The sequence below is a fragment of the Westerdykella ornata genome, assembly GCF_010094085.1.
Source record: "Westerdykella ornata strain CBS 379.55 unplaced genomic scaffold EI97scaffold_28, whole genome shotgun sequence".
In the NCBI taxonomy this organism is placed as follows: domain Eukaryota; kingdom Fungi; phylum Ascomycota; class Dothideomycetes; order Pleosporales; family Sporormiaceae; genus Westerdykella; species Westerdykella ornata.
Window position 1 is genome coordinate 46933 of NW_022986878.1, and position 13558 is coordinate 60490.

General features: G+C 53.4%; 5 protein-coding genes across 5 annotated transcripts; 1 reads left to right on the forward strand and 4 right to left on the reverse strand.

Annotated features, from left to right (window-relative positions):
• The first annotated feature begins 210 nt into the window (after positions 1–210).
• On the forward strand, positions 211–1605 carry EI97DRAFT_436158 (uncharacterized protein). The gene is made up of 6 exons (XM_033799033.1): positions 211–574; positions 632–648; positions 743–817; positions 873–986; positions 1059–1307; positions 1391–1605. Exons 1-6 carry the CDS (start codon positions 469–471, stop codon positions 1445–1447), a joined length of 618 nt encoding a protein of 205 aa, XP_033650817.1. The 5' UTR covers positions 211–468; the 3' UTR covers positions 1448–1605.
• A 901-nt stretch (positions 1606–2506) lies between these two features.
• EI97DRAFT_159994 (uncharacterized protein) lies at positions 2507–6268 on the reverse strand. The gene is made up of 2 exons (XM_033793332.1): positions 5897–6268; positions 2507–5849 (listed from the first exon to the last, which is right to left on the reverse strand). Exons 1-2 carry the CDS (start codon positions 6110–6112, stop codon positions 2643–2645), a joined length of 3423 nt encoding a protein of 1140 aa, XP_033650818.1. The 5' UTR covers positions 6113–6268; the 3' UTR covers positions 2507–2642.
• Positions 6269–6827: 559 nt separating this feature from the next.
• EI97DRAFT_436160 (uncharacterized protein) lies at positions 6828–7940 on the reverse strand. Its single transcript, XM_033799034.1, has one exon. It carries the CDS (start codon positions 7540–7542, stop codon positions 6949–6951), a length of 594 nt encoding a protein of 197 aa, XP_033650819.1. The 5' UTR covers positions 7543–7940; the 3' UTR covers positions 6828–6948.
• A 1283-nt stretch (positions 7941–9223) lies between these two features.
• On the reverse strand, positions 9224–11137 carry EI97DRAFT_160258 (malate synthase). Its single transcript, XM_033793335.1, has 3 exons — positions 10697–11137; positions 9433–10642; positions 9224–9378 (listed from the first exon to the last, which is right to left on the reverse strand). The coding sequence occupies exons 1-3, from the start codon at positions 11058–11060 to the stop codon at positions 9321–9323; spliced, it is 1632 nt and encodes a 543-aa protein (XP_033650820.1). The 5' UTR covers positions 11061–11137; the 3' UTR covers positions 9224–9320.
• Positions 11138–12240: 1103 nt separating this feature from the next.
• On the reverse strand, positions 12241–12827 carry EI97DRAFT_160237 (uncharacterized protein). The gene has a single exon (XM_033793334.1). The coding sequence runs from the start codon at positions 12604–12606 to the stop codon at positions 12406–12408; it is 201 nt and encodes a 66-aa protein (XP_033650821.1). The 5' UTR covers positions 12607–12827; the 3' UTR covers positions 12241–12405.
• Positions 12828–13558: the final 731 nt, after the last annotated feature.

The window sequence follows — 13558 nt, forward strand, 5'->3', positions numbered from 1 at the left end:
CATTGAGGAATTTTACACAGTATATCCAATGCTCAGTAAGCTAGACGTCTCCCTATCAGCTGATATTCTCTCCTGTCAATTACTTTCGCTGGCAAACTATCGCCTAGTCTGGCAACAATTACGATCTAGAAGCTGAAAACCAAACCATTGCGCCCCCTAACCGAGAGGGCTTCAAGCCACGGATGGCTCGGAACACCATTGTTCGAGTCCACCACCGCGTGGCTCGACCAGAATGGGCGATCACTAGCGTGCCCCTGTTGTGGAAGTCATGGATGCTTCGACGCGCCGCAGGGGAGGGAGGTCGTCGCGGCTGAAGGATATTGATGTCTGTTTTAAAATCCCCGCTGCACCCTGCACACCTTGGCTCCTTCACTTCTACATCTCGCATTTCCGTTTTTGTAGCTCCTCTGTCACGCAATACTCTCTAAGGAATTACCAAGGTTAAGCTTCACTCTTAGTCAAGTCATCATGCGCGCTTCTCTCTTCACTTTCGTGGCGGTGCTTGCTGGAGCGGCTTGGGCTCAGAATTGCGGTCCCCAGTATGGGAATCAGGTTTGCGCCGCGGGCCTCTGCTGTGAGTACTTTACATATCCGAGTCAAGTAGAAGAGTTGTCTCTAATAATTATTTCAGGTAGCCAGTACGGATGGGTATGGTTCCAGTCCATTTATACACCAACACTCCCACATCGGCCCATCACCCCCGGCACCTATGATACCGTTCGCAGCTCATGAACAAAAACAGTGCGATACAACCGCTGCCCACTGCGACCCGGCAACCTGCCTGAAGGCCTTCTCTGGAGCCGGATCCAGCTGTGCCGTATGTGTCCCTCAAGCTTCACCTTGTAGCAATTCACAAAGCTAAACATCCCCAGGGTACCAACACCAAGCCGCCAACATCAACCTCCTCCGCCTTCCCCACCGGCGTCCCCGTAATCGACACATGCGGCTCCCAAGGCGGCGCCCATTGCCCCGGCGTTGGCACCAACGTAAGCAATTCCTTTCCCTGGTCCTCTCCGCATATCGTAAGTAGTGGACCATATCAAATAACCGTTTCCCAGGGCTACTTCTACCGCTGCTGCTCCTCGGCCGGCCACTGCGGCCCCAAGAACGACATCCAGGACCAGGCTCTCTATTGCGGCTCCGGATGCCAGGCCGGCTACGGAAAGTGCAACACCATGGCCGTGCCGGTCTCCAACCCGAACGCGCAGACGGGCATTGCCAATGCCGGAGAGGCGTGCGGTCCGTTGGTGAATAAGAAGTGTGCGTCGGGCTTGTGCTGCAGTGGAAGCAATTTCTGTGGGACTACGGTGAGTGCTTCCGTCATCGCTTGACCTTTACCATGGGTGTTCTACGGAGTGTATAGTGTCAGTGCTGACTTTCCTTCACGTAGGCCGATTTCTGCGGTGCCGCGAATTGGTGCCAGCCCAAGTGGGGAAGGTGTTCGTAGATGCTCGTGGATCTCCGTACGATACCTAGATATTAGGCCGGAGTGGGCGAATAGGGAAGAGACTTTATGATTACGGTCGACGTCAGAGCTGGAGCATCGCATATTTGCCTGCTCTGTTTACACGCTCTCGAATGACCTAGTAGTAATACAATGGAGGGTAAACGTTCCTTACTCTAATCGACAATACAAAGCAGCACCTTAATTGGTCTTTCCCGCTGAAGGTCACTTACCTAAAGGATCTTTATTAAACCTCCCACCTCGAACACTAACAGCAATTATTTTGACCAATCACTACCTCCAGTTTTCACTATTCAGTACCGAATATCTCACTTGCCTTCACCTTCCCCCGGCAGAATCCAACTTCCGCGGTAGCGCCACTGTCCTCCCTCCCAACCACATAACCCCTTGGTCTACATCTCCAAATCGCCCCTATCGCCCTCGCGCACAAGGCTACGGCGTATGGGCCATGACCTTCCGCACCACCTCGCCCGCGCCCAACCCCCGGCCTACGCTACAGGATACACCACATGGAGCAACTCGATGTACCCGGAGTGGCACAAGGACTACGACGGCGCGAATCCGTTGGGCAGGGCGATGAACCGCGTAACCGCCTGGCCGGGCAACATGCCGCTGGAGTGTGAGAAGTTTTCGCTTAGGGAGCTGTGAGCCTGGTGTGCATGATTTGAGGGAAGTGGTGTGACTGATGGGATGTTCCGTTGGGTGATCAGTTTGCTGGAGAGGAGGACGTTCATGAGATACCCGACTGGAATGGGAGGACTACCTGCGTATACCGAGGACTCAAGTGCCGGATACGACAAACTGGTCATATTCAAGGACGCCGAACTGATTTTGAGCAGATAAAGCAGGAACTCGCCCGGCTCCATCTTGCCAGGGAGATAGTTGACCCCGAAACGCTTATACATGCCCTAGATCAGGCGACACTCACAGCCTTCACACCAGATGCGGCCCTGGACGCGTGACCCAATCTCGGGAATTCTACGATGCCGCGCGGCTTGGATGTATAAAGAGGTATGTCTGGGATTGGATAGCAAAGGGTCGCTTCCTGTATCCCCCGGCCGTGGAGGAACAGAGGGGTTATAGCGACGCTGTCGGAAGAGGAGGACGTGTGTTGGAACGACGACGATTTCCCGAATTACCGAGTAACGTGGGGAACTTTCGTGAATCCCGTTCGAAATTAGATAACTATCCAATCCGTGTGTGCGTCTAAAGTTTGCTCCTTGTTCAGCAATTCAATCTTGATTCTTGTGAAATGGTCCAACTCTGATTTCAACTGATCAATCTTTCTCTTCACTAAGCGTTCCGCTGGGCAACCCGCGTTCCAACCAGACCACTTCGGCCTCTTATGTTCCTTAAGATCGGCTTCGATTTGTAGCAACCGCTCTTCTGACTCTGCTCTGATGTCTAGGTGCATCTTGCCGCCCTCATGCGGGATAAAGCGTCTGGTAACACATTTTTCGGCCTCCATATCTGCTAGTGCCTTAGTCAGGGTCGATTCATGCTGACCTAAGTCTGGCGCGGTCGAAATGTTGGCGTGTTGCTTCAGGTGAGAAAGGGTGTGGAGGGCCTCCAGTATTGTCTGGTGCTTTGCGTCAATGTATTGCACGATGTCCTTGATCAACATGTTGTGGTCCCCTAGAATCTGTATAATCCGAGTCTGGATACGGCTGAGAGTTTGTATTTTTCTTGTCAAAGGGCGCATTTTGGCCGCCAACAGTTTGTAATCTTTTTCAGGACAACGCTCCAAGGCAGTCGCTATGCTATCGAGAAACAGCGACTCGTGAACACTGTCCTCCCAAATTTCGCCGAAAAACACTTCCCTGAACACGTCATCGAAGATTAATTCAGGCATTCGTGCTGTGGTGAAGATGACCCCTGCAAAGATAAGGGCCTCCTTCCGGCCTCTCATAATTCTTGGGATCGTCCGGTCCTCGGCCCCCCGCTCGTAAAGATACCTCAGCGTCTCGTTGAACGCAACAGTAATGCATCGGAGCTGGAGGCCACCTTGCCCTAGCCATTGTTGGAGCAGAAATTCAAGCGTGGCCCGACGACAATCTAAAGGGACATAGCGAATCTTTCGACATCCAGGCTGCGAGACAATAATTCCCGACCAGCTTTCCAGCGCATAGAGTATTGGGGCCGCCTCCTTAAGGGTAGATGGACCGAGAGGAAGGGTATAAAACTCCTTAAGGTAAGGAAACAACCCTTCGCGAGCCGCAACAGTGGGTAGACTCGCAGCTAGACGCATTTCCCTCTCAGTTACAGCCATGAATTGATAGGAATCAATACCGGCAGACCAATGCACCTTCCCGATTGGCTTAGAGAAGGTCACTGGTTCATATCGATCCATCGCGGCGTCGAGGTCTTCCAAGTATCGCTTCAGTGTCTCGGAAGGCATGTCCGGCATCTGTCGAAGAATGGCCATCAAAGTGGGAAATGCCGCAAGACAGTCCCATTCGGTTTTGATGATAGACAGGCACGCAGATGCGAGGTTCATGTACGGATTGAAGCCACAGGAATTGGTCAATTGAACCAACTCAGTATGTATGTCGGAGCAAGCGAGGAACTCGCCAACAGTGCGGTGGACTAGAATATTTGTTAATTTAGGGCCTGGTTCAATTGGAGTGTACGTACGATAGTCAAGAAAACATGGGCGTGCTTCAGTTTTACGCTGTCGGAACGGAGGTGCCCAGGGTGATTTTAGCAGAGAGTTTCCCCAGTTCCAAGGGTTGCGGTAGAGCTCTAAAAGACCGCAACACCGGCTCCTGATGCGTGCCTCCGTCTTGGAATACAAATAGGTCCATTTTTCATCATCTAGTGGCTCATTAGACAGCGAGAATACCTCTGAGGGTGCGTCCAAAGCGAAGATCAGCACAGTGGTCGTGAACGGATCCGACTTAACAGCTCGCCAAGCCCGAAATAGCTGGAATATCTGGGAAGCCTCCGCCCGATGCTCCGGCACCATCTTCGAAAACATGCGCTTGTACAGTTGTCGAAGATCAGGGGGTAACGATCGTAGTTTGATCGTAAGGTCCTCGATTCCATCACCCTCTTCCAGTCCCGTCATGAGGAGTCGAACGACAACCTTTACCCAGAGGAATACCCCTTGCGCTTTTTCTTGAAGTTCTGTTCGTAGAGCTTGGGCTTGCTGTGGATGTTGGGTTGTCAAAGCACGCATATAGCGATGTCCATCCAGATGTCCTTCAATGAATTGTTTCATGTCCTTCCTGGTGAGATCTTGGAGCTGCAGAGTAGGACAACCATGAAAGGTGTTGATAGAGGCTGTGATAGGCCGACTTGAAACGACCACCTTCACATGTTGGTTAAGCCTGGTGAGAGACCTGAGCCACTGCCCTATCTCCCTAATCTGATGTTCGTCGCCCTCATATTCGTCTAAGCCGTCAATGAAGATGCAGATCTTCAGTTTGCCAATTGTTTTTTCGACGAATATGTTGAACGCTTCCATGGCTTCGACGTAGCTGGGCTCTTCTGCTAACTGGGTGGCATCCATGTTCCAGCAGAGACGCGGGAAGACAGCGGGGATATGATCAGGATATCGTTGTAGTGCATCGTAGAGAAGTCCCCGGAGCATGCCAACTGCACTTTTCTGTAGTTTGGTCCCCAAGTTCCAGAAGAAGCAGTGCAGGACGACGAGCGAGCAGTCTTCGCCTGCCCAAAGCGCCAGAAGCTCCGCAGTCTTCTTATGTTTAACAACGAATTTCATCAGTGTAGACTTGCCGCTACCAGCCTTCCCATTGACGAAATAAGGATTCGCGTGATCTGTCGAAAGATATACGGTAAAATCATCCCAACAGATTTCATTCGCAGGCTTCTCAAACAGCCAGCTGTAAGTGTCCCTGTACGCCGGGGTGATTTCGTCATATCTCCAGGTTAGCTGGCGAAAGTCCAGCCAGTTCAAAATCTGCGTCTCGCGGGTGCATGCCTGCGGCAACTGCTCACGCAGCGCCTCGATCTTTGTAAGAAATTCATCGATTTGTGCCCGTACGTGGTCCACTGTAAGATCCGTCCGTCTATCCGAGCCATCAAAGTCGGACAGTGGCGTTAGCCCTTCCGGAGCAAGCATTGGCTGCTTATTGGTCCCTAGCTCTCTTATATATTCGAAGACTTCGGTAAGATTACTCTTCGCATCTTGCCGCAGACCGAGGTTTAACGCAAGGAGCAATGTGCTTCGAAGCTCATAGAGTTTCGTAACGAACGCCTCTATCTTGTGTTTATTGAAGGAATGTCGCAAGCTAGCCCTGAAGGCGCTCAGGGAGCGTTTGGAGTTCGTCCTAGTTGAAGAAGAGGCGTTAAAGAGAGTGTCCAGGTAAGAAATGAACTCCTCTCCCGCAAACTTGCACTCCAGCGCGATGTCGACAAGGTGCTGCGAAAGACGTTAGTGACCAGAGAGGTACGTGAAACACCATATACCTGATCCTCTTCTGCCAGCGTTGCATTCGTGGCCTTGAGGCCCTTATAGATGATGTCGGCCTGGGTCACGAGGGTTTGCGAAATCTTGTGAAGCTCGGAGAGGGAAGATGGACTGCCGTGCTTTCTGATATGCCAGGCCTCGGAGATGAGCTTCGAGCCAAATTCAACAAATTGAATGACATTGCTGGCGAGGCCCACTGCAATCAACGGCTCCATCCTCTTGTCATCTGGACATGCAGTTGAGAGCAGGAAGCTGAAGTGCGATCAGGCTGAGATTGACACTGCGCCACGCATGTGCAGCACCAGCCGTGGCTGTGTTTCATCCTCCATCTGGGATAGATGTGCCATGCGCGCTGCCTGCAGAATTGACAATTACCGCATATGGAACAGAAGCTGTGGGCTAACGTTGTTAGTACCTGAGGTTAACAACGGAATAGGGATGCCATTCGCGTGAGGCTCCGTGAAGCTGCTCAGGCCGTATTTCCGCACTGCGACGCGGCCCGCTCCATCAAAGCGCTTTAAAATTGCTATGCCCTTTCAATCAAGAAGAGAGTACCATCCCCACGAAATATCAGCTGGGCATGCGATGAGAGAAGATGGAACCTTCGCAGCTAGTCCGTTCTCGGCCAAGCTCTGGTCATTGCCTTCGAGGGTTGACACACTCACTCATGTCAAAGACGCATAAATCACAATTTCAGCACTCATGCTGCTCACTGTTAATGATTAGCTAACAATTTGCACGCCACATGTCGAAAGCATCCGTGCCACTTCTCCGAATCAATCGCGCTTTGCCTTGGCCTCTGAACATTCCCACACAGTTTCACGGTCATTTTTCTCACTATTACGAGATAAAAAAGAGCTATATTCAGTATTTACATGTACCCGGGCAGCTTACTGGAGCTCGGTTACATGTCTACTATTCACCCTTCACCACAATCCCACAGGGGCGTGGTGGAGGAGTGACGTGCAACACCCCCAACAGGGGAGACGTTCACATCGACCAGGTTTGTTTGCGGTCCCTAGCAGCTGCTGGGAGAAGCATTTGACTTGGCTTACAAGTCTGCACACTCCTCAACGACGCCATCAACCAACTTCGACACTTCCTGCTTGCCTACCTTGATGCCATTCAGCTCCTTCTCCATATCCTCAATCTTCCACTTCTGCTGACGAGCATAGACTGCATGCTTCTCGACCTCAGTCCTATAGTCGCCATCCATCCTGCGCCCCACATCCTTTAGACCGCGAACCTCCCGATCCCGAACCTCCACTTCCATCTCCCGCTCACGAAGCAGCGTTCGAAGCCGAGCAATCTCTTCGTCTTTCGCCTTGTCCTTTGCCGCTGCCTCGTCGCGGGAGAGTTTCAGTGCTTTGACGTGGTGATGGGCGATTTCCCGTGCCTTTGCGGCGTCGGCCTTGGATTTCTCAACCACCGACGTCTCATCGGGCGTGACAAGTGCATACTTCTCCTGCTCTAGAGTCGCGATGGCCGCGTCTTTGACCCTCAACTCCTCGTCCATCTTCTCCGTCAAGGCTACCACCTTCTCCATCTGCGCCTGCAACGTACCAACCAACTCGCCACACAGCCGCTGCATCCCCAGCGCTGTCTCGGCAGCCGCAGCAGCAGCGTGCCTCTCCCCCTCCAACATCTCATTCCGCCGAGCCAGGGCAGCAGCTCCATCCCGCTCAATCTTCAACTTACCGTCACGCTCTTTCACTGCGCGCTCCAAATCATCTACCTTGGACTGTAAGGCAAACAGTTCCCGGGCTGCGATGTGGTACTGCTCCTTGTTGATCTTGGCTTCCTCGACGAGGTCGGAGTAGCTCTTGCGGAGAACCACGGACCACGGAAGAGGAGGAAGATCTGGAGGTTTGGGCGGAGCTGCGGGAGATATCGGAGGCTGTGGTCGAAGTGGACTTATCGGGCTGGTGATTTGGGTTTGGGTTACCGGGGGTTTGAGGGGTGTGAGGGAAGGGCGATACGGATGGAGGAGGTGTGGTGAGGATGGAAGAGGAGTTGTTGGGGGTGCGGGTGCGTTTGAACCAGATGAAGCGGGAGGGGGAGGGGGAGGGGGAGGCCATTTCGTTTCTTCGATCTGATCTGGAGTCACGGCTTTGAGTGCAATGGGCCAGGTCTACACCCTTAGGGTACGTAGTGATCGGTTAGTCGCAGCGAGAGCGAGACGGAAAAAAGAGAAAGGCGAACAGTTCCAGCTGTTCCTCGCCCCTCGTCCTCGATCAATCGCCCGGGCTCACTCAACCTCAATCTCGATAGTACCAGAAATCCAAATAAGCCGTTTCCGTGATTTCGGATCTACGTCCTCCATCCTTGATGGGGGACCGAAGCTCTATTTAAACGCACACACGTTAACAATGTGGAGAAAGCCTAGGTTGGGCGCATTGTACAGACACATACTATGCAGAACCTACGTCTCAATGTCCGTGGAAACCCTGATCCTTGGTCTTGTCCATTGTGAAGCCTTCTTGTGTGCGAACAATGTCGACCCCCTCGCCCTGAAACATTTGTAAACGCTTGCATTGCCGACACAACACGAGGGGCAGGAGGATTCCACGTTCCTAATCCCCTCACTCAATTGGAGTAAGCAAGTTTTCAACATTTTGTAGGGCGATGGTAAATCCAGGATACATTTTTTGGAAACAAAAGTCTGACAAGTGGGAGTGGCAGACAGCCTCACTCACTCTTCGCGCTCACACTGACTATCTTTCTCAAAATCCAGTAGTAGCATAAAAAAAAAAGTATTCATGATCCTAATCATATCATACACCTTCCCAAACCAACAAATAAAATCCAACTCGGACCCTCAAAAGGAAAAGAGAAAAAGAATACACACAAAAACCAGAAGAGCGCGACAACAGATATAATGCCGCTGCGAAGCTTCCACTCTTCCAATCCATCCCTTTCAACCATTTTTCCATGCTCATAAATCCACTCGCAATCACATGCAAATCCCTTCCTCCCTGCAGGTACGCATGTGCTTTGTTCCTTTCCGCTCCTAGTATCTGACGACGTACCTCGGTCCATTCTCCACAAACAAAAAGACATGCGCCTTTTCCGTACCGCGGCTCGCCCCGATTCACAACTTCGACGCCGGCACGGGTGACTGAGCCTGCATCACTCACAGCGTTAGCCTTTGTCCACAAGTGACAGGAAGCAGCAACGAGGAAGGACACGGAGCCAAGAACGAGTGTTTATGTAACATCATCATTGTGAAACATTTCATTGACCATTCCGCTCGCAACTTCATGCATAGCTTACAATACATTCACCAACGCCATACGCACTTTTCAAAGGGCCCTGATACATGTGATAAAGAAAGGAAGAAATGTAGGTAGACGGGAAGAGGTGGAGGCGTAGGTGGGTAGGTAGGTAGGTAGGCAGGCAGACGACAGGAGAGCCGGGATGTCTCTACAACTTGGAAGCGCTCTTGGGGGCACCCACATTCGTAATCTCATTATACAACAGCCTAGACATTGTTAGCACGCCATTCCAACATCCAACCTCCAACGGGTGTACTCACGAAGTAAGGAACTCGGCATAATCCTCGCCCGTGACCTGGCCCTCGAAGTACTTGGCAGCAAGGTGGAACTTGTTTCCCTTGGGCGCCTTTTGAGCAAGCTTCTGCGCCTGCTCGCGCAAAAGCTTGAGCGCATAGTCCTTGGTGACCCTCTTGCCCTCGGCAGTCTGCACCTGGTGGCGCGCCCACTGCCAGAGCTGGCTCCGGGACACCTCGGCGGTGGCGGCGTCCTCCATGAGGAAGTTGATGGGCACGCAGCCGACGCCGCGGATCCAGGCCTCCATGTACTGCAGGCCGATGTCGAGATTCTTGCGGATACCGTCCTCGGTGACCTTGCCGGGGACGTTCATGTTGAGAAGGTCGTTGGCGGTGATGTGGACGTCCTCGCGGCGGACGTGCATCTGGTTGGGCGTTGGCATGAACTCGTTGAAGATGTCGGAGGCGATCTTCGCAAGAGCAGGGTGGGCGACCCAGGTGCCGTCGTGGCCGGCGCGCACCTCGCGGAGCTTGTCGGCGCGGACATTGGCCATGGCCGCGTCGTTGGCAGCGGCGTCGTTCTTGATGGGGATCTGAGCAGCCATGCCGCCCATGGCGTGGACGCCACGCCTGTGGCAGGTCTTGATGAGGAGCTTGACGTACGCATCCATGAAGGGGACGGTCATGGTGACGGAGGAGCGGTCGGGGAGGACGAAGTTGGGGTTCTGGCGGAAGCGCTTGATGGTGCTGAAGATGTAGTCCCAGCGGCCGCAGTTGAGGCCGGAGGAGTGGTCACGGAGTTCGTAGATGATCTCGTCCATCTCGAAGGCAGCGGTGATGGTCTCGATGAGGACAGTGGCGCGGATCGTGCCACGCCTCATGCCAATGTAGTCCTGAGCCACGTTGAAGACGTCATTCCAGAGACGGGCCTCCAGATGCGACTCCATCTTGGGCAGGTAGAAGTACGGGCCGTAGCCGCGCTTGACGAGCTCGTGTGCGTTGTTGAAGAAGTACAGACCGAAGTCGAAGAGACTGCCGGAAATGGGCTCGCCGTCGACGGTGAAGTGCTTCTCCTCGAGATGCCAGCCACGGGCACGGGCAATCAGCGTGGGGAGGGTGCGGTCGGTGCGGAGCTTGTACTCCTTGTCGCCCTGCTTGAAGTCGATCTGCCTGCGGATGGCATCGTACAGGTTGAGTTGGCCATTGATCATGTTGTCCCAGGTCGGGGCGCTGGAATCTGGGAATTGTCAGTCCGGAAACCTTCATTGAGAGCTCGTAATGCCCTACATACCCTCAAAGTCGGCCATGTAGGTCCACACATCTGCGTTCAAGGCATTGACAACCATCTTCCTGTCCGTGGGGCCGGTGATCTCCACACGCCTGTCTACCAGACCGGGGGCCGGAGGAGCACCCTTCCAGGTGTCATCGTCACGGATGTGCTTGGTCTCGGGGAGGAAGTCGAGCAGATTGCCCTTGTCGAGCTCCTGCTGGCGGATGACTCTCCGCTGGAGCAGCGCTTTCCGGCGCTCGTTGAATGTGCGGTGAAGGAGGGCGAGGAAAACGGCAGCGTCCTTGCTCAGGATGTGGCGGGTCTTGTCGTTCAAGGCGCCGAGGATGTTGACATCCTTGAGGATGAAGTCTGGGTTGGGAGCCATGACGAAGGCCAATGTGTAGGTAGGTTTTGGTTGTGTGTTTGGAAGCTGTGATGGGATTCCTGCGGCTGTTCTACGATGGAGGCGGTAGGAATGCGGGTGGAATTCAGGGTGGAAAGAGATGCGTGAGGGCGGACAAACGGGGAGAGGATGGTCGTATAAAAAAGACGTCACTCATCGCGAAGGTCATGCTGGGCCAGGGAGCTCTCTCAGTGCTAGCGGAGCAAGCTCTGGGCTTCTCGGTGCCGAGGAACTTCTTTTTCTGGCGGGCGACTGGCACTTGTGCTGGAACGAGCCTAGATCGGCGGCGGCGAGAACGGTGAATGGAGTGGTGAAGGGTGCTGGTTCGGGCAGAGGGAGGGTGCTGGTAGGAGGGTCGTTCCAGCTCGGTTCGCGCTTGTGACAGCGCCAAGAAAATAGATGCGGGGAGGGAGCAGCCCACCTCTGACATCAATCCCAAGTACATGCAGTTACTATTCACCACTGGCTATTCTTCCCACACCACGCCTTTCTTGTGTCTAAACAGCTTCCACAAATGATTCATCTATCATGGCAAGTAGACAGAGAGGAGACGAGTCGCCGGATGCAGCCGGCAATCAACGGAATTCGACAACAGCATTGCGCGCAGCCTCACACACTCCCCGACGGGAATCGGGACATGCCGGGTAGCTCTGTCCGATAAGGGAATCATGCTGTGAACTGTCTTATAGGATAGTCTATCGAATTATCAAAAAGCCGTCAATATCCTGGCGAGTCCAGGGTTCCTAAAAACTGTGTACGCCGGGGTATATGAACAAACAAAAACCAAATACGAGGAAACACTCTTCTGCTGCCCTCTGCGGTCTCCCTTGCACAATTGACCTAGATTGTCTCCCACATCCACCTCTGTGGTATGTCGAAGAGCCTCGTGAAATCTCATTCCAGGCGCATTGCCTATAGGAATGAAGAAATCGAGCCCGGTGGGCTTGTTGTCGTCGTCGCGATGCCGAGGTTTAAGGGGAACTCCGTGATGGGGCATTGATGCTTGGGAGCAACAGAGGTATCGCGGATACCCTCAATCCGACTCTTGGACGACTGTAGACTCGTAGTCGTCAATGTCTTTTGTTCCAAATGCGCCAGTTTCGCTCCTCGGAATCTCCCCTGTAAGCTCCTGGCCAGCCATTTGTTCAGAGGCCAACTCATATCATCCCACTCCTCTGCAGATTCCAGTCTTTCCCCTCTCTCGCTCAAAAGAGAATATTACCATTACCCGCCCCATCTGGTTATAATAAATAATCTCTCAAAAACCCCTTCCTCATCTTCTTATTGAATTCCCCAGAGACCGCCCGCAGTCCCAGACTCCCGTCCTTTACTTAGTCACCTTCTTCCACAAACAACCATCGCACATGCCCTGACTCCGGTTCGCCACCTTGTGCTCCGTGTCGGGACACGGCCGCCCCAGCCGCATCTGCTCCGCCTCTTGACAGATTCTGAGCACCGGCCCGTTCCCCGGCGACGGCTGCGCAACCCAGTGGTTGCACGAGTGGAGCGTGTATAATATGAAGCACATGGAAGCGGCGCGCTTGTGGCTATTATACGCGACCCCTGAGAGCTGGGAAACGGAGAAATTCGAGAGCAAAATTTCGAGAATTCGGAAGATTGGTCGGTCTGGGTAGGGCCGGAGTAGCGAGGCGGTGCAGGAGTAAGGTAGGGAAGGTAGTTGTGTGTAAATCGCGCTCGATGTTGAATATCCGCGCAGCGTCGCAACTCGAATTAGACAAGGCAGAAAATCGCGGAATCCAACAACAGATCCAGGTTAGACGGTCGGTCTCGGCTGGTTGCTAGATAGGAACTGAGGAGGACGAGCAGGATCACTGGAGGTTCTGATGATTCGGCTGAACATGCCAATCTCTTCTCTTTGATACTCTTGTCAGGGGATGCGGGAGGGTGGACCAGATGGAGGACGCTTTTGCGAGCGCGCTCCTTGTCCCGGAGAGATTGATATAGTACCTTATGTGTGTAATGAAGGTACAAAGCTGGACTCGGGTAACAAGGCCAGACACAGCTCCCTTGCTGGAGCGGCGTATGGCGCGCTGCTGGTCGAAAGCGGCGACGGCGACGTCGGTTTGTGCTCGAGTAGCGTGGACCACACAACCAGCGGGGAGACGAACGAAGAAGAATGTGGGACAATGGGAAATAGGGGAGAGGAGGAGGACAAATAGTAGGTTCACCAGACCAAGGGCGATAATATTTTTTTCTTTGCGATGCAAAAGGAAAGACGGGGCAACGAAAAAGCAACGACAAGCCTTTCTCTTTCTCTCCCCCTACTCACCCGCCCCTCCCCCTCCCCTTTCCTTGAGATACGGTAGCCGCAGCCTTGGAACGTAGATCCAGCAAAAGCAAACAAAACGTCACACGAGACCCCGAGAGTTGGCTGGATGTGGCCGAAGCCGCGCAGCAAGGGGGAGAAAGGGAGAGCGACCCAGCAGCTCCTGAGGGCCAGGTCCAGCGGTCGAGCTGGC

Bases quoted from the DNA above. Each gene is read 5' to 3' on its own strand.
- EI97DRAFT_436158 (XM_033799033.1), top strand. From the start codon at position 469: ATGCGCGCTTCTCTCTTCACTTTCGTGGCGGTGCTTGCTGGAGCGGCT. The intron at 818-872 runs GTATGTGTCCCT...AAACATCCCCAG, and splicing joins GAGCCGGATCCAGCTGTGCC to GGTACCAACACCAAGCCGCC. The intron at 987-1,058 runs GTAAGCAATTCC...ACCGTTTCCCAG, and splicing joins GCCCCGGCGTTGGCACCAAC to GGCTACTTCTACCGCTGCTG.
- EI97DRAFT_160258 (XM_033793335.1), bottom strand. From the start codon at position 11,060: ATGGCTCCCAACCCAGACTTCATCCTCAAGGATGTCAACATCCTCGGC. The intron at 10,643-10,696 runs GTATGTAGGGCA...GACAATTCCCAG, and splicing joins CTACATGGCCGACTTTGAGG to ATTCCAGCGCCCCGACCTGG. The intron at 9,379-9,432 runs GTGAGTACACCC...AACAATGTCTAG, and splicing joins TATGCCGAGTTCCTTACTTC to GCTGTTGTATAATGAGATTA.
- EI97DRAFT_159994 (XM_033793332.1), bottom strand. From the start codon at position 6,112: ATGGAGCCGTTGATTGCAGTGGGCCTCGCCAGCAATGTCATTCAATTT. The intron at 5,850-5,896 runs GTATATGGTGTT...CGTCTTTCGCAG, and splicing joins CGCTGGCAGAAGAGGATCAG to CACCTTGTCGACATCGCGCT.
- EI97DRAFT_160237 (XM_033793334.1), bottom strand. From the start codon at position 12,606: ATGTGCTTCATATTATACACGCTCCACTCGTGCAACCACTGGGTTGCG.
- EI97DRAFT_436160 (XM_033799034.1), bottom strand. From the start codon at position 7,542: ATGTTGGAGGGGGAGAGGCACGCTGCTGCTGCGGCTGCCGAGACAGCG.